This window comes from Lemur catta, chromosome 7, assembly GCF_020740605.2.
Source record: "Lemur catta isolate mLemCat1 chromosome 7, mLemCat1.pri, whole genome shotgun sequence".
NCBI classification, from domain to species: Eukaryota; Metazoa; Chordata; class Mammalia; order Primates; family Lemuridae; genus Lemur; species Lemur catta.
Genome location: NC_059134.1, coordinates 96,660,180 through 96,676,786, shown reverse-complemented (window position 1 = coordinate 96,676,786; position 16,607 = coordinate 96,660,180). Strand labels below are relative to the sequence as shown.

General features: G+C 57.1%; 1 protein-coding gene across 1 annotated transcript; it reads right to left on the bottom strand.

Moving 5' to 3' along the window:
- Positions 1 to 414: 414 nt before the first annotated feature.
- On the bottom strand, positions 415 to 15,230 carry RTN4RL2 (reticulon 4 receptor like 2). Its single transcript, XM_045556807.1, has 3 exons — positions 14,866 to 15,230; positions 8,600 to 9,081; positions 415 to 1,798 (listed from the first exon to the last, which is right to left on the bottom strand). Exons 1-3 carry the CDS (start codon positions 14,894 to 14,896, stop codon positions 1,049 to 1,051), a joined length of 1,263 nt encoding a protein of 420 aa, XP_045412763.1. The 5' UTR covers positions 14,897 to 15,230; the 3' UTR covers positions 415 to 1,048.
- Positions 15,231 to 16,607: the final 1,377 nt, after the last annotated feature.

The window sequence follows — 16,607 nt, the reverse complement described above, 5'->3', positions numbered from 1 at the left end:
CTGTGGATGTCCAAGTGACTCCTCCTTGCAGGGGAAGGTGGGAACTGCTCTTCTTTCCCAGGAACAGGACCTGGGAGGGAGCCAATAGCCAGGATGTGGGCCTTTCCCCAGCTTAGTTCCCCAGGTGCTGGAAAACTCAGGATTGACTATAGCTGCTTCACCTGGACAAATGAGATGAGGTGCCATCAGCACCCACCTTGGCTGTCACCCCACCTGTGATGCAGGGTCCCACCACTCTTCCTCTGGCTTTAGTCCTTGTCATGGGGGAGAGCACACACCAGCTCCAACCAGCAGGAAGCTCTTTGAGGGCATGGAATGGCCCACCCTTCTCTAACCCTTCTGCCCTTGAAATCCTTACAGTTCTAAGACCTCTTCCCACTCTTGAGGTCCTGAGCCAACAAATCTTACAGGAGATAAAATAATAGAATTTTTTAATAAATTTTTTTTTCCCAAACAACTTCTTTTGATCTTCACCACACCGGGGCCACAGTGGAGAGGAAAGTTCTCTCCAGGCACCCTAAAAAGTGTCCAGGGTAGACTTAGGAGAAAAGTATTCCTCCAGTGTCAGGAGGTCGAGGGGCTAGGATAAGCAGCGACCCAGGGTCAGCCTGGCCCTGACTGAGGCATCCCTCCGAAGGGTCCTGGGTGGGGCTCCCCTGGGGGAGCTTCCGAAGGCTCTGCTGGTGGAAGATGCTCTGCAGGCGAAAGCCCCTCTAGCGTCCACTGTGGGCCCTGGGAGAGGGGTCGGCGGCTGCCTGGGGTGCCCCACCCCAGCCTTGGGATGGGGAAGACTTAATGGCCAGAGTTGGGGAGAACAGGGCTGAGCCGCCATACACGCCCCCTTGGGGCTGCCAAAAGTCAGGACAGCCGAGGAGGTAGGGAGAGGCGGCCTGGTCTCAGAGGAGGAGGGGAGCAGGGGTGGAGTGGGCAGGAAGGCAGCAAGTCGGCAGGGGGAGGGGAGGAGGGACTGGGGCCAGAGCCGCAGCTCCGGGGTGAGAGGTGTGTTGGGGGGGAGTGGACACGGGCCTCTTCAGCCTCAGCACCGCAGTCAGAGGTGGTGGGGCGCCAGGAGCAAGAGGCAAAGCAAAGGGCTGGGGAGCCCGGCCGCGAGCGCGGGGCCGCGGGAGTCCGCGGGCGCCTGGCAGGCCGCGCCGGGGCACGTCTGCTCCCCACGCTGGTCCTCGCCCCCGTAGCTCCCCCAGTAGTCGTCCTCGGTGGGCGCGTCCCCGCCCTGGCGCCCCCGCGAGTCTTCGGCGGGCAGGTCTCGGTAGAGGGTGGAGGGGTCGGCCGGGGGCGCCCCGGCCTCGGCCACCCCGTACAGGTGGTTGGAGGAGCTGTTGCCGCGCGCGCGGCTGCCGGGCCGCGTGGGCGCCGCCGGCGGGCACGCCTGGAAGTCGGCCTCGCGGAGCGCGCGCAGGTCTCGGCCCTGGCGCTCCGGGGGGGTGGCGCAGGTCACGTCGGAGCTGGACACGCGCGCGCGCTGGAACCAGGCCCAGAGCGGCCGCGCGCGGCAGTCGCACGCCCAGGGGTTGGCGTTGAGCCGCAGGAACTCCAGCGCGGGCAGGTCGGCCAGCGCCTCGCCGGGCAGCGAGGCCAGGCTGTTGTTGAACAGGTAGAGGATGGTGAGGCGGCTGAGGCCGCGGAAGGCCGCGCGGTGCACGCCCTGCAGCCGGTTCCCGTGCAGCAGCAGCCGGTCCAGGCTGCCCAGGCCGCGGAACACGTGCTCCGTGAGCAGCCGCAGGCGGTTCCCGTGGAGGAAGAGGTGGCTCAGGTTGGCCAGGTCCACGAACAGGTCATCCTGGCGGGTGGGGGAAGGAGGGAGCGAAGAAGAGAGTGGTTCTGAGGCAGGGTGAGGACTCCTCTCCTGGGCATGGGTGAGGGGAAGGAAGGGGGGCGTCATGGCAGAATAGAAAGGGTTTGACCTTTTGATCATAGAGTCCTGGATTCTAATCCAGCCCTCGATAACCTATTTGCTGTGGAAAGATCAGTATAGTTGAGGTCAGTGGTTCTTACACTTCAGGTGTGTATCAGAATCCCTGAGCATGGCCCCAGAGCTTCTGATTCAGCAGGTCTGGGGTGGAGCCCGAGAATCTGCATGTCTGTACCCAGGTGCTGCTGGAGAACCACACCTTCAGAAGAGGAACCTCCAGTTTGGTTAAGTATGCAGACTGGGGAGCCGACCTTTCTGATTTTAAATCCTGGATCTTTCATCAACTGACTGTACCACCTTGGGCAAGTCACTCAGGATCTCTGTGACTCCATTTCCTCATCTGTAAATTGTGGAGATTAAATGAGGAGGCCTGTTTTAAGGTGCTTAGAACGAGGTTTCCGTGTGGGCATTCTATGAGTTAGCCATTAACTTAGCCAAGCCAGTAAACTCTGTGCCTGTTTCCTTGTCTACAAAATGGAGACCAGCTTACCTACTTCACGGGTTTGTTCTGATGATTCAAGAAGACAGTTCACATAAAGACCATCTGAGCGAAGTGCTGGGCATGTGCCTGGCAAACAGGGATTTGGTCCAATGATGAAGCCCACAGGCTCAGGAGTTAGAGCCCTGGTTCAAAATCCAGCTTGTTTTTTCCCTAGCTGCGTTATTTTGGGCAAGTTATTTAACCTCATGGAGTCTCAGTTTCCTCTGTATATATAATGGAGAAAAACCCCTCAGCAGGCTAAATGAGGGGTAGATGACATCATGCTGTTAAGGGTACAGTACCTGGCAGGTGCATAGTCACCCATCAGTAAATGATGGTTATTATGACAATAGGGGCTCATTTAGAATTAGGTCCCATCCTTTTCCCTCTGAAAGAGGAGCTCCCTGGGCACCAAGAGTTCTGCTGCTCCGTGGCTGAGTATTGAGGGGACCAGGCATCAGCTCCACCCCCGGGAGACAGCAGGGGAGGAGGAAGCAGAGTTGCTGCTGCCTGACACTTTGTATTACTATCCCCTACCTGCCTGGGTGGGGTTGGGGTGTGTGTGGAGGGGGAGAGTCACTGAATCGGGCCATGTTAGTGCTGAAAGGACCTTGGAACTACGAGTTTGGAGCTAACAGGGATGAGTATGACCCACAGTGGCAGTGGGGACCGCTGGACTCTGCATTTTAACCAGTTCACCAGGGAATTATGATCAGCTGACTTGGGAGCTAGTGCTTCGGCACCCACCGGCCCAGCCCGCTTTTCACAAAGGAGAGCACCGAGGCCCAGAGAGATGAAGGGCTTGCCAGAGAGGGGTCCCCAGACCACTGACCTCCCTGCCTTGAGGCCCTTCCCTCTTGTTCCCACGGTGAGGGCATCACTGTGGTCAGTAGGCCCCAGGAGGTCTGGCTCTCAAGGACATGAGCATCCTTTGTGCTCAGGTCAGCTCTCGCTAGGGTCCTGTTTCCTAACTGTGGCTCTCCCTCCCTTCTCTGCCTAGGGAGATGGCCCCCTCCCTGTGCCACCCAGGAGCCTGGTCAGAGGCCTCAGTTGGGAGGAGGGCGTTGACTCCCCACCCACACCCACAGCCCCCACCTTCCTGTGCTCCTGCCTGTTCTCGCCCCCTCCCATCTGGCTTCCGCCCTCTCTGCTACAGGAACTGAGCCTGCCAAGAGCCCTCCTCTTGGCCACATTGAGATCCGAACCGTCCCCCTCAACCTTCTCGGCTGCCTCTGACACCAGCGTTCTCCACCCCCTGCTGCCACCACCCCAAATCCCCACTCAGGTCTCCAGCTGGCTCCCTGGACCCCCACCCCCCATGGCCTGGTGCCCTTGTTCTCTTCCCAGCCCACCTGGGGAGTGGGCTCTGAATCCCTTCCGCTCAAACAGCTAATTAGAGTTCCTCTTTTCCATGGAGTGCCAGCAAGAGTAGGGCACACCCAGAGATGTATGGTCAGAGGATCAATATGGGAGGTGGGAGAGGGAGCAGGGGTAATTGGCACTTTGGGGACTTCAGGAGGTCAGGAAGGAAAGATGGAAGGTTCAGAGATTCCAGAGAATTCAGTTGCCTTTGACCCAAAGCCCCAACTTTTGGACTACAGAATTTCTTGGTTCTAGCCTCCTCTGCTTCCTTTTGTTTCTCTGCAAAAGTCCTGCCCCTCCCCTCTCTGAGCCTCAGCCTTGGGGTCCATTTCCCCCTCCCCCTATCCAAGCTGTTGCCAAATCCCATTGCCACTTCCTCGACTATAGCTCTCAAATCCGGTCCTTCCTCTCTCCATGGTTAAAACTGTTCTCTGTGCATTAATAAGCTCTTGACTTTCACAGCCCTAGCCCTCCCCCACCACCCTCCCGATTGCCCCCTCCCTCTGGGCGGCTGAGAGCGTCTGCTAAAGTCATCCTCTTCCATTTCAAAAACCACATTTCCCTCGCCTCTCCCCTGGCCAGTTCACAGCTCTCTGCATCCATTTGGAATCTTAACACGGCATCCCTGCCCCCCTTTCCTGACAGCATCCTGTTCTTAACCTTGCCTTCCTCCAACCACCTAGCTCCAGGCTTTGGCACTAATCAAATCAGCCGCCGGGCTGTGTGACCTTGGACAGCTCCAAGCACGTCTCTGGGCCTCAGTTTTTTCATCTGTGAAACAAGGGACATGGGATCTTTGAGATCCCATCCTCATCTGATATTTATGAGTCGGCGAGTCCTGGGATGTACCTCATTCATTCAACAAAGCTGTATTGAGTGTCTGCTCTGTGCCAGGCACCCCCGCTCAGTGCTCACCAGTTGTTGATGGGTATCGCCGTCATCATCCACGTCAGCACGGGCAAGCAGGTAACTTACTGAGCGCTTACCCTGTGCCAAGCTCTGTGCTCCGCAGATCCTACATAGTAACTTAATCATCACAACCCTGTAAGGTGGATACTATTATTATCTCCCTTTCAGAGATTAGGAGAAGGAGGCTCAGAGAAGTGAGGTGACTTGCCTGGGATCCAACAGCTAATATGTAGTGAAATGTGGCTGTGAACTCTAAAGACAGGACTCTGAACAGCTGAACTCTGAAGTCAGGCAGACCTGGGCCAATTCTAGGCTGTGTCTCTTATTAGCTTGGTGACCTTGGACTGGTGCCTTAACGTGGCTGAGCCTGAGCGTCCTCACTGTTACGTGTTAACCGATACATACTATTCATTGGATACTTACTCTGTGCCAGACATCGGGCTGAGCCTTTTCAAGGAGTATCTCCTTTAATCCTCACAACTCCGCCTAGCCCCCACCCCAGGTACAGGTTATTATCTCCATTTCACAGATGGGTCCATTGAGGCTCACAGTACTTAAGTAACTTGCCCAAAGCCCTAGAGCAAATTGGAGGTGGAGCTGGGATTCAAACTCAGATCTGATCTGCCCGAGTGCAGAGACTGCCTCTAACCCATACAGACCACTGCAGTGATTCAAAGAGAAAATGGGTGTCTTTATCATCTGGCTACACTTGAGTAGGAAATATGCTCCAGGAGAGTAAGGACACTGCTTCTGTTCACCCCGAATCCCTGGCACCTAGAACACTGCCTGGCATATAATAGTAAATACGTGCTGATGAATGAACTCACCTGGCACAGTGCCTGTATACAGCAGACAGTCCATGAGAACCTTCACCCCACCCCATTTCCATTCTACCTTCCACATCCTGAAAAGCTATGGTCCCCTTTTGGAGCTTCCTCCAAAGCTCCCCTTGCAGGGCAGGACTGGCTTCCTCTTGGGTCACACCCGCATCCTGTGGATCTCACTCCAGCCCACGTGTTTCCTCACCTGCCTGTGGCATCTCCCAGCCTAGTTCCACCAGGCAGTTCACAGGCAGAGGCTGTCTCTTTCCTCCTCCTCTAGAAAGGGCCAGGTGTGAAGATGCTTTCTTCCCATGATGCCCAGTACCATTCATGCCAGGTGTGTGCTGGACAAACACTTCCCATTTCAGAAGACCCCAATGTCCACCTGAGGTCCTCTCTACCCAGGCCTTTGCTGACCCCAGGCACTGACTGGTGCTTTTGGCCCAAGTATTGATGGAGGATTGGGTCATAATAACATAATTTATTCAGTACTGAACTATGTGCTTTATATACACTAACTCATTTATTATTTACACACATTCCTTGTGGAAGGTATTCTTTTTATTATTCCCAGTTTACAGAGGAGGAAACTGAGGTTCAGAGAGGGGTCCCAACTTGCCTAAAGTTAAATAAGTCAGAAAATAGCATAGCTGGGGTTCAAACTCAGGTCCTCTGACTCCAGATTCCTCCTGAACAACTAATATGTATTGATAAGGAGGTCAGGATCCTAGCAGTAGTAGTTTAGTACCAATAGTCATAGTAATATTAATAATAATTGTAGTGCATGCCCATATCTTGAGGGTGTGGCCTTGTGCTACATGCCTTACATGTTAATCCCTACAGAACTTCTTAGATAAGCATTATTATTAAGTATGGTCATAACTGCCATTTGATAAATTAGGAAATGGAAGTTATCTGGTTTTTTTTAGAGACAGGGTCTTGCTCTGTTGCCCAGGCTGGTGTGTAGTGGTGCAATCGTAGGGAAATGGAGATTGAGAAAGGTTAGGTAATTTGTCCAAAGTCATATAAGAGCCAGGATTGGAACTTAGGTCTGGTTGACTCCAAAGCATGTGCTTTCAAAAGTGAGCCCACTCAGCTGTGCTTCGGAGTGCCACCGGCTGAAATGCAGTCAGAGCAAGCAGGCTTAAGCACCAGCTCTTCCTGGCTATGGCCTCAGGAACTTCCATTCCATGTCCTTACTAGCCCTAACTGTCCCTACCGCCAGGCTGTTGTGAGTCTCTACATGATAGTGAGAAGACACAAGCCCCTAGTCACACAGACAGTGGTTTAAGTAAGAGATTTATGTTTAGAGACCACTGTATCCCTGCAAAGTCGTTGGGGGCCCCAGCCTCAGCTTCCCCATTGTTAACAAGGAGGTGAAAATAACCTCCTAACACGGCTATAGAAATGAGATGAGGTGGCTGAGTGCATTTCATAAACCATGAGGTGCTAGGCAAATGTAGGAAGAAAAGAAAGGAGAGTGTGTTCTGGGACCCACCCATGACCTCTGTATAATCCTTGAAGTGGACCCCAATCTCCAGGATGGGGTCCAAGCTGGGCCCCTCCACCAAGCCCAGTGTTAAATAAGGCTCATTTCTTTTTTTAAAATAGTACTTTAACAAGCATTTATATAGTGCTTAGCGTATGCCAAGCACTATTCTAAGTGCTTTACAAATTATTCATGCATTTAATGCTTACAGAATCCCTAGGAGATGGGTGTTCTTGCTATCCCTATCTTCAGATGGGCAAACTGAGGCCCTAGGAGGTTAAAAAATGCCACACACTTGTAAATGGCAGAGTTGATAGCTGTAAAGTTCTCAGCACAGTGCCTGACACTGCCCATTAAGTGATAGTGGCTGCTATTATTACAATTACTATTTATGCAATAATAATATTAACATAGGACATATTTTTCCAACATACAAAGCATTTTACTTCTTTCCTTCTCCATTAGAATGCTGTCTCCGTGAAGGCAGAGTTTGGTCTGTTTTGTTCACTACGGCTGCTGTGTGCTTAGCATCTAACGCAAGGTGGATGCTCAATAAATGTTTGTCAATTGTTATTGCTATTGTTATTATCATTAGTGTCATCCACACTGACCTGATTTCCCACCAGCAGACTGGTAACTAGTTAGGCACCAGCACTGGATGGGGAGCAGGAAGCAGCTTCCAGGTTTAAGTGGGGAGAGGGGAGAATTTGGATATCCTTGCCCCCACCAGCCAGAGGCTGTGTAGCCAGGGGAAGATTTTTCTCCCAGCGTGGTTTGGAGGGTGTGTTATTGCTTCCTGGGGAAAGGGAATAGGAGGAATTGACTGTCAAATAGTCAGCATAACAACAACAATAAACAATAATTGGATCAATAATAATAACAATAAATAACAATTACTGTTATTCCTTCCATTTTCAGAGCATCCATTTCCTCCTGCATAACAGAAATTTACCGTTCTTTTCCCCCTTCTTCCCTTGCACTAAGATGACAGGTTTGGGGAATGGGAATCTAGAAAGGGTGTGGGTTTCCCTTGCCCCATTACCCAGTGAGTTGGAGAGAAGCGGAACCTTCTATGGGCACCAGGGGTGTGGGCAGACGTGGGGGTGGATGAGAAAAGCAGCCACAGAGGCCTTTGGGCACGAGAGCCCAGGGAAGGCAGAGTCCCCCAAAGGCAAACACGGGAAAGGAGAGATCACGGAAAGAGCCACACACCCAGACGGACATGGGGGTGTGCGCGGAGTGGGTGTGTGAAGGGAGACAGACAGAAGAGGCAGAAGACAGATGGGGGAGGCAAGTCAGTGAGAGAGGCAGAGAGGGACAGAAAGGGATAGGCAGACAGGCAGAGGCAGACAGAGGAAGGCTGGGGAGGTCGTGAGACAGAGCAAGAGAGAGGCAGAGAGGGGCAGACAGACAGACAGAGGAAGACGGGCAAAAGAGACAAAGTAAAGAAGAGCCCCTGGAGAAAGTAAGAGGGACAGAAACTTAGGAAAGAGACAGAGAAATAGAGAGATGGAGATGGTGCGGCAGGAAGGATGGTCTGGGGGAGAGGAGGGACGTACATGGGACGGTGGCAGAGAGGCCTGGCAGATGGGCGGGGGCAGGCTCACCTGCAGGTGGAGCAGGCTGTTCTCCTGGAGGTAGAGGTACTGCAGGCTGACCAGGCCCCGGAAGATGTTGCCCGGCAGGCTGCTCAGCTGGCAGCGGTACAGATGCAGGGACTGCAGCCGCTCCAGGCCCTGGAAGGTGTCAGGCTCCAGGGAGCGCAGGTGCCGGTTGTCACCGAGGTCGAGCTCCTCCAGAGCTTGCAGGTGGCGGAAGGTGCCCGGGTAGATGGTGGAGAGGTTGTTGGAGAAGAGCCACAGGGTGAGTAGGTTGGGCCCGAAGGTGCCCGGCCGCAGCGTGCGGATGAGGTTGTTCTGCAGGAAGAGTCGCTGCGTGCTGGGCGGCAGGGACAGCGGCACGGAGGAGAAGTTGTTGGCCTGGCAGCTCACGGTGGGCGGGGACGAGTAGCAGGTACAGAGCATGGGGCAGCTGGCAGCTGCTGGGGGCAGCGCCAGGAGCATGAGCAGGAGGCAGGCCGAGGCGGGAGCTGTGGGGAGGGGAAGCGAACCCCCATGGGGGGGCTGTCAGGGCAGAATGCCAGCCAGGGGCCTGCCCACTCGCCCGCTAAGCCCCGGAGCCCTGGCGCTGTGTGTCCAGGGGTTCTGGGTGCAACCTTGCAGTCCCAAGTGGCCTGGGCACTTCCACTCTCTGAGGCTCCCAGTATATTAAAAAATAACACCAAGAGGACATCGTAGAACGTGCTGTGATACATTTCAAGTCGTTTGATGAATGATCGTCTTTTCATGCCCGTTTTCACTATGGTACGTTTGACCTTGTTTGGAGATTAATGTCAAAAGACTAACGTCAGGGTTTCTCTGCCTGGTGCTGACAGTTGGGCCCATAGCTCCTTGCTGTGGGGGCAGCCCTATCTAGGGCGTTTAGCAGCATCTCTGTCTCCTGCCTACTAGCTGCCAGCAGCACCCTGCCCCCGGCTGTGACAACCAAAATGTCTCCAGACATTGCCAAATGAACCCTGGGGAGCGAAGTCACCCCACTGGAGAATGACTGGAACTAACTTGAGACCCTCTGTGAATTTAAGGCCCATGGGAAATGGCCTACTGTCCACCCAGGGGTCTGGCCTTGCCAAACCCACCGGTGACCAATGCCCTCCGTCTCTCACCTTCCTGCAGTTTTCACCTTTGCAGAGCCAGAGCCTCTCCATGCTGGGAGGGGCCGTAGGCACGAGGGCTCAGTGGGTCTCTAAGTGGGGCCACCAGACACAGGCAGCAGAATCAGCTAGTCCTGGAAAGAATGCAGCTTCCTTGGCCCCAAAATTGAAATTCCAGGGGGACAGCCTGGGAATCTGCATTTTACCCCTCAGGCTCTCCTCATTCAAAGACATATAAAAAATAGTTTTTCAAAGTAACTTTTGAAGGTTGGACATGGCCCATCCTTACGAATCAGATGGAGAAGCAGGCCCAGGGGGCCCAAGGGCCTGGGGGGCTAGACAGTCGAGTGTCGGCGCCCGTACTCCTGTGCTGTAGCAAAGGGTGCAGGGCCTGTCATCATCCCTGTCCCCCTGTCTTCCTGCCCTCATTGTAGCTGATAAAGTTCTGGGCTGGAACCAGCTTGACCTCTACACTTTATCATGATTTCCAGGTGAGCCCTGGGATTCTCTTCCAGCAGCTTTGCCTGGGGAGAAGGGGAGCCTGTACCCCCAAAGCCAGGCAGTCATTCTCTGGGCACGCAGTGACTGAACACCTTCTGTTTTAAGCAACATACGAGGCCTTTGAAGGCAGAGGAGAGGAAGACCTCGTTCTTGGACCGGGAGATCGTGGGGTTCCCTGTGGTTCAGAGACCCCGGGAGAGACTGAGGGGTCAGCGATTTTGAGTGCAGGATCCCCAAGGCTGCGAATCGCACATCCTTAGGTGGTCGTTTTGTGTGTAGTGTCTCATGCTCCTGAAGTTGCTGTATGTGTGAATGTGTGAATGTGTGTATGTGTGTGTGATTTACTGCCGAGCCAGGTGTACGCACATGGCACCTACAGGCCCCGAGTGTGGGGTTGGCGTCACAGGCTCTCCGATGCGCTGCCTCCAGGGAGGGGAACACACAGGTAGAGGGTGGGGGACCCCAGGCCCCGCCCCAGCGCCAGCCCGGGGCCCCACCGTGGTGGCCCCGGCCCCTCCCGACGCTGCGCCAGTGCGGTGCGTGCAAGCGTGTGCTGGCTGTCCTCCGCGTGTGTGTGAGTGCCGGGCCCCGTGCGTGTGTAGGCTGGGTGTGATGTAATACTCGGTGACACAGCGGCTGCTGTTCCATTCGTTCACACCACCTCCGCGTTTCTCGGCCCTTCTCACCCCTCCCCCGTGCAGCGTTTCACGATTACTTTCTCCTCCTGAGTTTTTCAGAGCCACGTGGGGTGGAGGAGCATGTCTCTCACCCCTCATCTGAACCAGGCAGAGGTGGGAGGTGGGAGCACAGTGGGGGACCCTGGGTGGGTTTCATGAGGGCTGAGGTTTGGGGCTTAGAACTTAGAGCTGGAAACGTCCCCCAGGTTCATCTTATTCAAGCATCTGTTCTATCTACTGAGGTGACAACTGGGGCTCAGAGAGGGCAAGCAACTTGCCCACGGTTACACAGCAAAGTGGTGGCAGGGCAAGGACCACAAAAGAATCCCTTGATGTCCAGCCAGGGCACTTCCCTTGCTGTCAGAGTCACCCTCTGAGCCCCACCTCCCCAAGGACTTGACACCAAAAGAAGCCAAATCCTCCTCTGATCCCTTAATCCCACCCTTTATCCACAAGCTCACAGGAGTGTGAGCTCTGATGGCCGCCAGCCCTCTGGAGGATTAGGGAGCTCTTCCTCCGGCCTCCAGGACTGGCTGCTACCCAGGAGAGACAGAGGGAAGGAGGCCCAATCCCAGAGAGCCCCAGAGTCAGGGGCCACTCCACACCCCCGAGCTCGGTGGGGGCTGGCAAAGGCCCTACTCACCCTTCTTCCCCACCTGCCCACATCAGAACACTCCTTCCTCTTTCCCCACACCCTTCCCTCCTGTCCCCATCTCTCCCCACCCCCCCCAGCCATGGCACACCCACCCCAGCGCAGGATGGTACTCCCAGCAGGCCCCATAGTGAGGAGGGACCCTGAGCTGGGGGCCCCTGTGTGACAGCTGCTGCGTAACAGTGACTCTGTTGCCATTTCTGGCCCTCGCCACCACCGCCGTGCAAAGCAGCTGTAACCCAAGGAGCCTCATCCATAATTCAGGCTGCAGCTCTCACTGGAGGCGAGGAGGAGGAGGGGAAAGTGAGGGGCTCTGGGCTTCTCTGCCCCCAGGCCCACTGGGGGTGGGCTGGCGTGAGCAGTGAGCACTCCAGGGCAGAGGCCACGGGCCTGGCACTGCGCCTTTCTCTCCCTCCCCTGCCTTCTTCCTTGCCCTGGTGAGCACGTGCCCTTTTGCTTCTCATGCCCTTTTCCTTCTCGCAAGTCCCCTCCCCACCCCCTGCTTCTCACCCTTTTTGCCACCCCTTCCCCCAGGCCTGTCTGTCCTCTCCCTCCCCAGGACCACAGCTCTACTCCTGGTCCTTGTTTTGTGAATCGCTGGTAGAGACAGGGGCAAGATGCACAGAGTGGCAGAGCTGGAATGGGGGGTACAGTGGCCCCCTGGGAGCATTTCACCTCATTTCCCAGGTAGCACCACTGAGGGCTGAGCCAGCAGCCCAGGCCTCCTGACTCTGGTCTTGATCTGCCTGCAGTGTCTTTCTGGGAAGCCTTCATTTCATCCCTCCATGGTTATGGGCAGAGGAGAGCCCTTTGTAGCAGCTTCCCCCACCCTCTCTGCTCAGCCCTCCTCTGAAGTCAGCAGGAGACGGCTAGAGTTGCAGGGAAGTGTAGAGAAGGGTATGGAGGAAGCCATCTGTTACTAAGCACCTACTGAGTGCCGGGCACTGCATTTGTTCATGTTAACTTCTTTAACCGTAGAGTACAACACAGCATACCCCCTGGGAAATCAATACTATGGCTCCCAATTTTTCAGGTGAAGGAAGGGAGGCCCAGAAACATGAAATAAGTTGCCTCAGGACATGCAGCTAGTTCAAGGCGGAACCCAGATTGGAAAGGAGGGGTGTTAAGCCCATGTCAGAAGGGACTCTCTGACCTTTCTTTGGGAAGCCTGCACATCATGCACGAAACAACCCCTGAATGTGAAAGATGCTGCCCTTGAGGTAAAGGGAGGACAGAAATTGCACCCACGTGCCTATGGCAGGGCCAACCACAGTGCTGGGTCTGTTTGGTTGTTCAGGGTCAAGGCAAGGAAGGGACTTGGGCTCTCCCTGCAACTTTCATCTCCTGCCTTCAAGCTGTGGTTGCTCCGGAGTAGTGGCTGGATTTGGGAGTCAAGAGGAGATGACCAGTGTCCAGAGATATGGCCAGAACTGACAGGGGAGGAAGCAGACAGAGGCCAGAACAGGGTATTGATCCGGGAGGCTGACCTGCCCAGAGCCAAAAAGTCTCTATTCACCAGGGGCCATTGTCAAGAACTCTTGGAGTGCCAAGGCTCAGAAACAAAATTCTCACCCCAGGAGCCACTCTTTAGGCCAGAGGCCCCTGTGGAAGAAGGGGCTTAAGGAGGCCGCAACTGGACCCAGGGAAGATGGCAGGAACCAGGGTCCCAACCCACAGGGCAGAGTTGCTGGTGCAGAGTGTTCCCAGGAAAGGGAGCTCCCTGGAAAAGGAGCCGAGGCCTCTGGCTCTGGAAGGGTGGGCACAGGGTCCCAGATGAGCAGCAACAGCTCCACACCCAACAGGCTGCCTCAGGGAAGGGCTGGGGCCTGCGGGCAGATGCTGAGGGGGCAGAGGCTGAGGAGGTGGGACCTGAGGAGTGGGATGGAGGTGGTGGTGATGCCAGTGACGCAGGGGCCTGGGGAGGCACTGACGCGGGTGACGGGGGTTTAGAGCTGCTGCAAACAGCTTCTCACTCTGCCAGAATGTAACACCCCAAAATAAGCAGCCACCATGGTGGTGGTGGTGGTGGCGGCAGGATCCGAGGGGCTGGAGATATAAATGGCAGCAGGGAGCCAGCCAGGTTGCCCACCCTCGGACGCTGCCACCCCACTCAAAAGTCCTCAGTCTCCCTCACAGCCACTCCCAAGGTCCTGAGCTCAGAGCCCCGCATCTGGCCCACCAGCCACTCCCAGAGAGAAGGGATGTGACAGGCAGGCTCTTTGGGAATGGAGGGCTTCCCACGTGGAGTGGTTACCAGAAGCCTCTTTGTCTCATCCCTGGGCAGCACCCCCAGGCCCTCTCTCCCAGCCTTTCTCTTCCTCCTCCCCTCCCCTCCTCTGCAGCCCCCTCCCCATCCTGGCCCACCCCATCCCCTCCCACCAGTGGCTCCCCTTCCTCAACCTTAGTGCTCATCCTTGGCCCTCCTCCCCTGTCCCTGACACCCCACCTCCATCCACCATCGCCATCCTTCTCTGGTTTCTGATCTTCCCATTCCCCTTTTCCATTCCAGTGCCCAGGGTCCCAGTCCTCCATTCTCTAGGTCCCGGTCCCTAGGCTTCTCTCCACCCCTCCCTTGCTCTGGACACCTCTCCCCTTCCTTGGTCTTCACCTGGGTCCCACTTCCCTCCTCACTCTTCTTCCACCTAACCTTTATTCCTCCTCCTCCTAGTCCTCCTCCTTGTCCTCCCCCTCCTCCTCCCATCTCCCCCCTCCTCCCTGCTGCCCTAACCACTTTCCCCATCTTTTACTTCCCCTCCTATCCTGCTCCCTCCGACCCCTTCCCCACCCCACCCCCAATCCCTGGCCCACACCCTTGCCTGTCACTCAGTCCGTGGAACTATCCTCTTTCTAGCGCCCTCCATCTGTCTTACCGACAAGGGCCATTTGGATTTCCCTCTGCGCCCCCTACCCTCCCCAACAGCCCCCTACCCACATCTCTTGTCCTCCCAGGTGGCTGGAAAGTGCTGAGGCACCGGGCACGAGGAGTTGCTGAGTCGGCGCTTCCCCAGCCGGCCCGAGTCCTCGGCGTCCCCTGGAGCAGGTGGAGCCGGGGCAGCGGAACCTGAGCCTCCCTCCCCGTTCCCGGCCGGGTCCGCCCGCCCCTGCGTCCCCCCTCGGTCACGAGCTCCCCGCACACCCCGGCCGGCTCCAAGCCAGGTGCCCTCCTCCTGAGAGCAGCCCTGGGGGCTGGGGCGCGGCCCCAGCGCTGAGCTTTCCCCCCCTCTCCAGGCCACCCCACCCCCTCGACTGCCCCACCCTCAAGCCCTGGGAGAAGGGGAGCCCGGCTCCCCTCCCCAGGATGCCCTCCGCTCTCCCGCCGGCCCGGGTCCTTACCTTGCAGCAGGCGCCTGAGCCCGGGCAGCATCTTGTCTCGACGCTCGGGGGAGGGGGCGGCGGGGGGAGGGCGCTCCCACTCGCTCCCCGAGCCCGCCGGACGCACGGCGGGGACCCCGCGGGGCTCCGGGAGGGCCCGGGAGTCCCCGAGCTTCGTGGCCCGGCCGCGGCGCTCTACCCTGCGCCCCCCGGGCTGCGGACTTCGGGAGGAGCCATGGGCCCCGACGGGACGGGGCGGGGCGCGACGGGGCGGGGAGGGCTGGGGCTGGCAGTCAACACCCAGTGCCCGCGCCACCCAGCAGCGCGGTCCACGCGAGAGTCCGGCAGTCCGGCAGTCCGTGCGCCCCGGCTGCTCGCCGAGGGAGTGCGGGGACAGCGAGGAAGCTCTTTCTAACCACCCCCACCCCTTCCCGCACCCGCTGGCTCCTCCCTCGCTTGCTGGCTTGCCGACTTAACCATTTCCTGGCCACTAGGAGGCGGGAGCGGCTCTCCAGCCCCCTCCATCCCCGCCCCCTCCCCTCCTTGGGGGACCCGGAGGACGCAGTTCGATCGCCTTAGCGGCGCCACTCTTCTAGAGAAATCCCCTCCTGAGGGAGTGCGGTAGTGTAAGGGAACCCTGTGGACTTTTCCTGTCCCCTCCTCCCAACTTTCCTGGAGAAGATGCGCTTCTGGGTCACTGCTCCCACCACCATCTCCAAGCCGCGTCCCCCCTGCGCCAATGTCCAGGCCTCCAGCGTTTCTTTCCCTTGGGGGAGCTCCAAGATTCCATTTTCCCTTCCATGTCTAGACCCCAATCCGGGTGTGTGCGACTATAAGAATAGTATACGTGCAAGAGTTTGTGTGCAAGATCAAGTCTATATGAGCGTGCACGCGCGCGCAAGGATGCCTGTGCAGGTGTGACTGGGTGCTTGCACGCAACCTTTTACTCGGGTCCAGGGAAGCGCGGGGCACGTGAGTGTGCGCACTGGCGAGCAGCCGCGCTCCCGCCAGCGTGCGTGTCCGGGCTGGTGGGAAAAGTGAGGCTGTGCAACGTTTTGCCCTCGCGATCTTGGGAGTGCGTGGCGAGGCATATGTCCCGGTGTGTGTATGCCCCTTAATGCATTTTTGAGTGGGTGCAAGTTTGAGCGCGTGCGCAAGTGTGTGTGTTTTTATGGTATGTGTGATGTGTCCGGGAGTGGGTATCTCATCCTCTGCGGGGCCTGGGGTGGGGGTGCAGGAGCGGACCTAAAGGTGAGGAGGAGACTGTTGGCTTCACGCGAACTTCCTGTAACCCCTTTTGACAAGGGATGGATTCTGGTCTCGCTGGGGCCCCTCGAGGCCCTCGTGGCCTGGTTCCTAAGCGCCTTCCCACAAAGGCGGTGATGCCGTTCTACCCTGGTCTCGACTCGGCCTGGGAGGGAGCCGGCGTGAGACAGGCGCTGGGCCCTCGGGGCGGCCGCTTCGCGGACGGTGGCCACGCGGCGCGGGCGGGGTCGGGGCTGCTGGAGGCGGGGTTCGGCGGGTGCCAGGGCCGTCTGCGCACAGCCGGACCGGCCCGCGAAAGTGAAGCAGCCCCGGGATGCCGCTCCCGCGAGCAAAGCAGAGAGACCCCTCGCCCCGCCTCCCGTTCCCTGGCTTCTCCTTCTCTGTCTGTTCCAGGGTCCAGCGAAGTGCCTGGCATACAGTCGGCGCTCCATAAATGCTGGTCTCATTCTTCCCATTGATTCTCTGCTGCTTCCACGGTCTCTTGTTCTTCCCGGGTT

Bases quoted from the DNA above. Each gene is read 5' to 3' on its own strand.
- RTN4RL2 (XM_045556807.1), bottom strand. From the start codon at position 14,896: ATGCTGCCCGGGCTCAGGCGCCTGCTGCAAG. The intron at 9,082-14,865 runs GTAAGGACCCGG...CCCTCCCCACAG, and splicing joins GCTCAGGCGCCTGCTGCAAG to CTCCCGCCTCGGCCTGCCTC. The intron at 1,799-8,599 runs GTGAGCCTGCCC...CCCACCCGCCAG, and splicing joins ACAGCCTGCTCCACCTGCAG to GATGACCTGTTCGTGGACCT.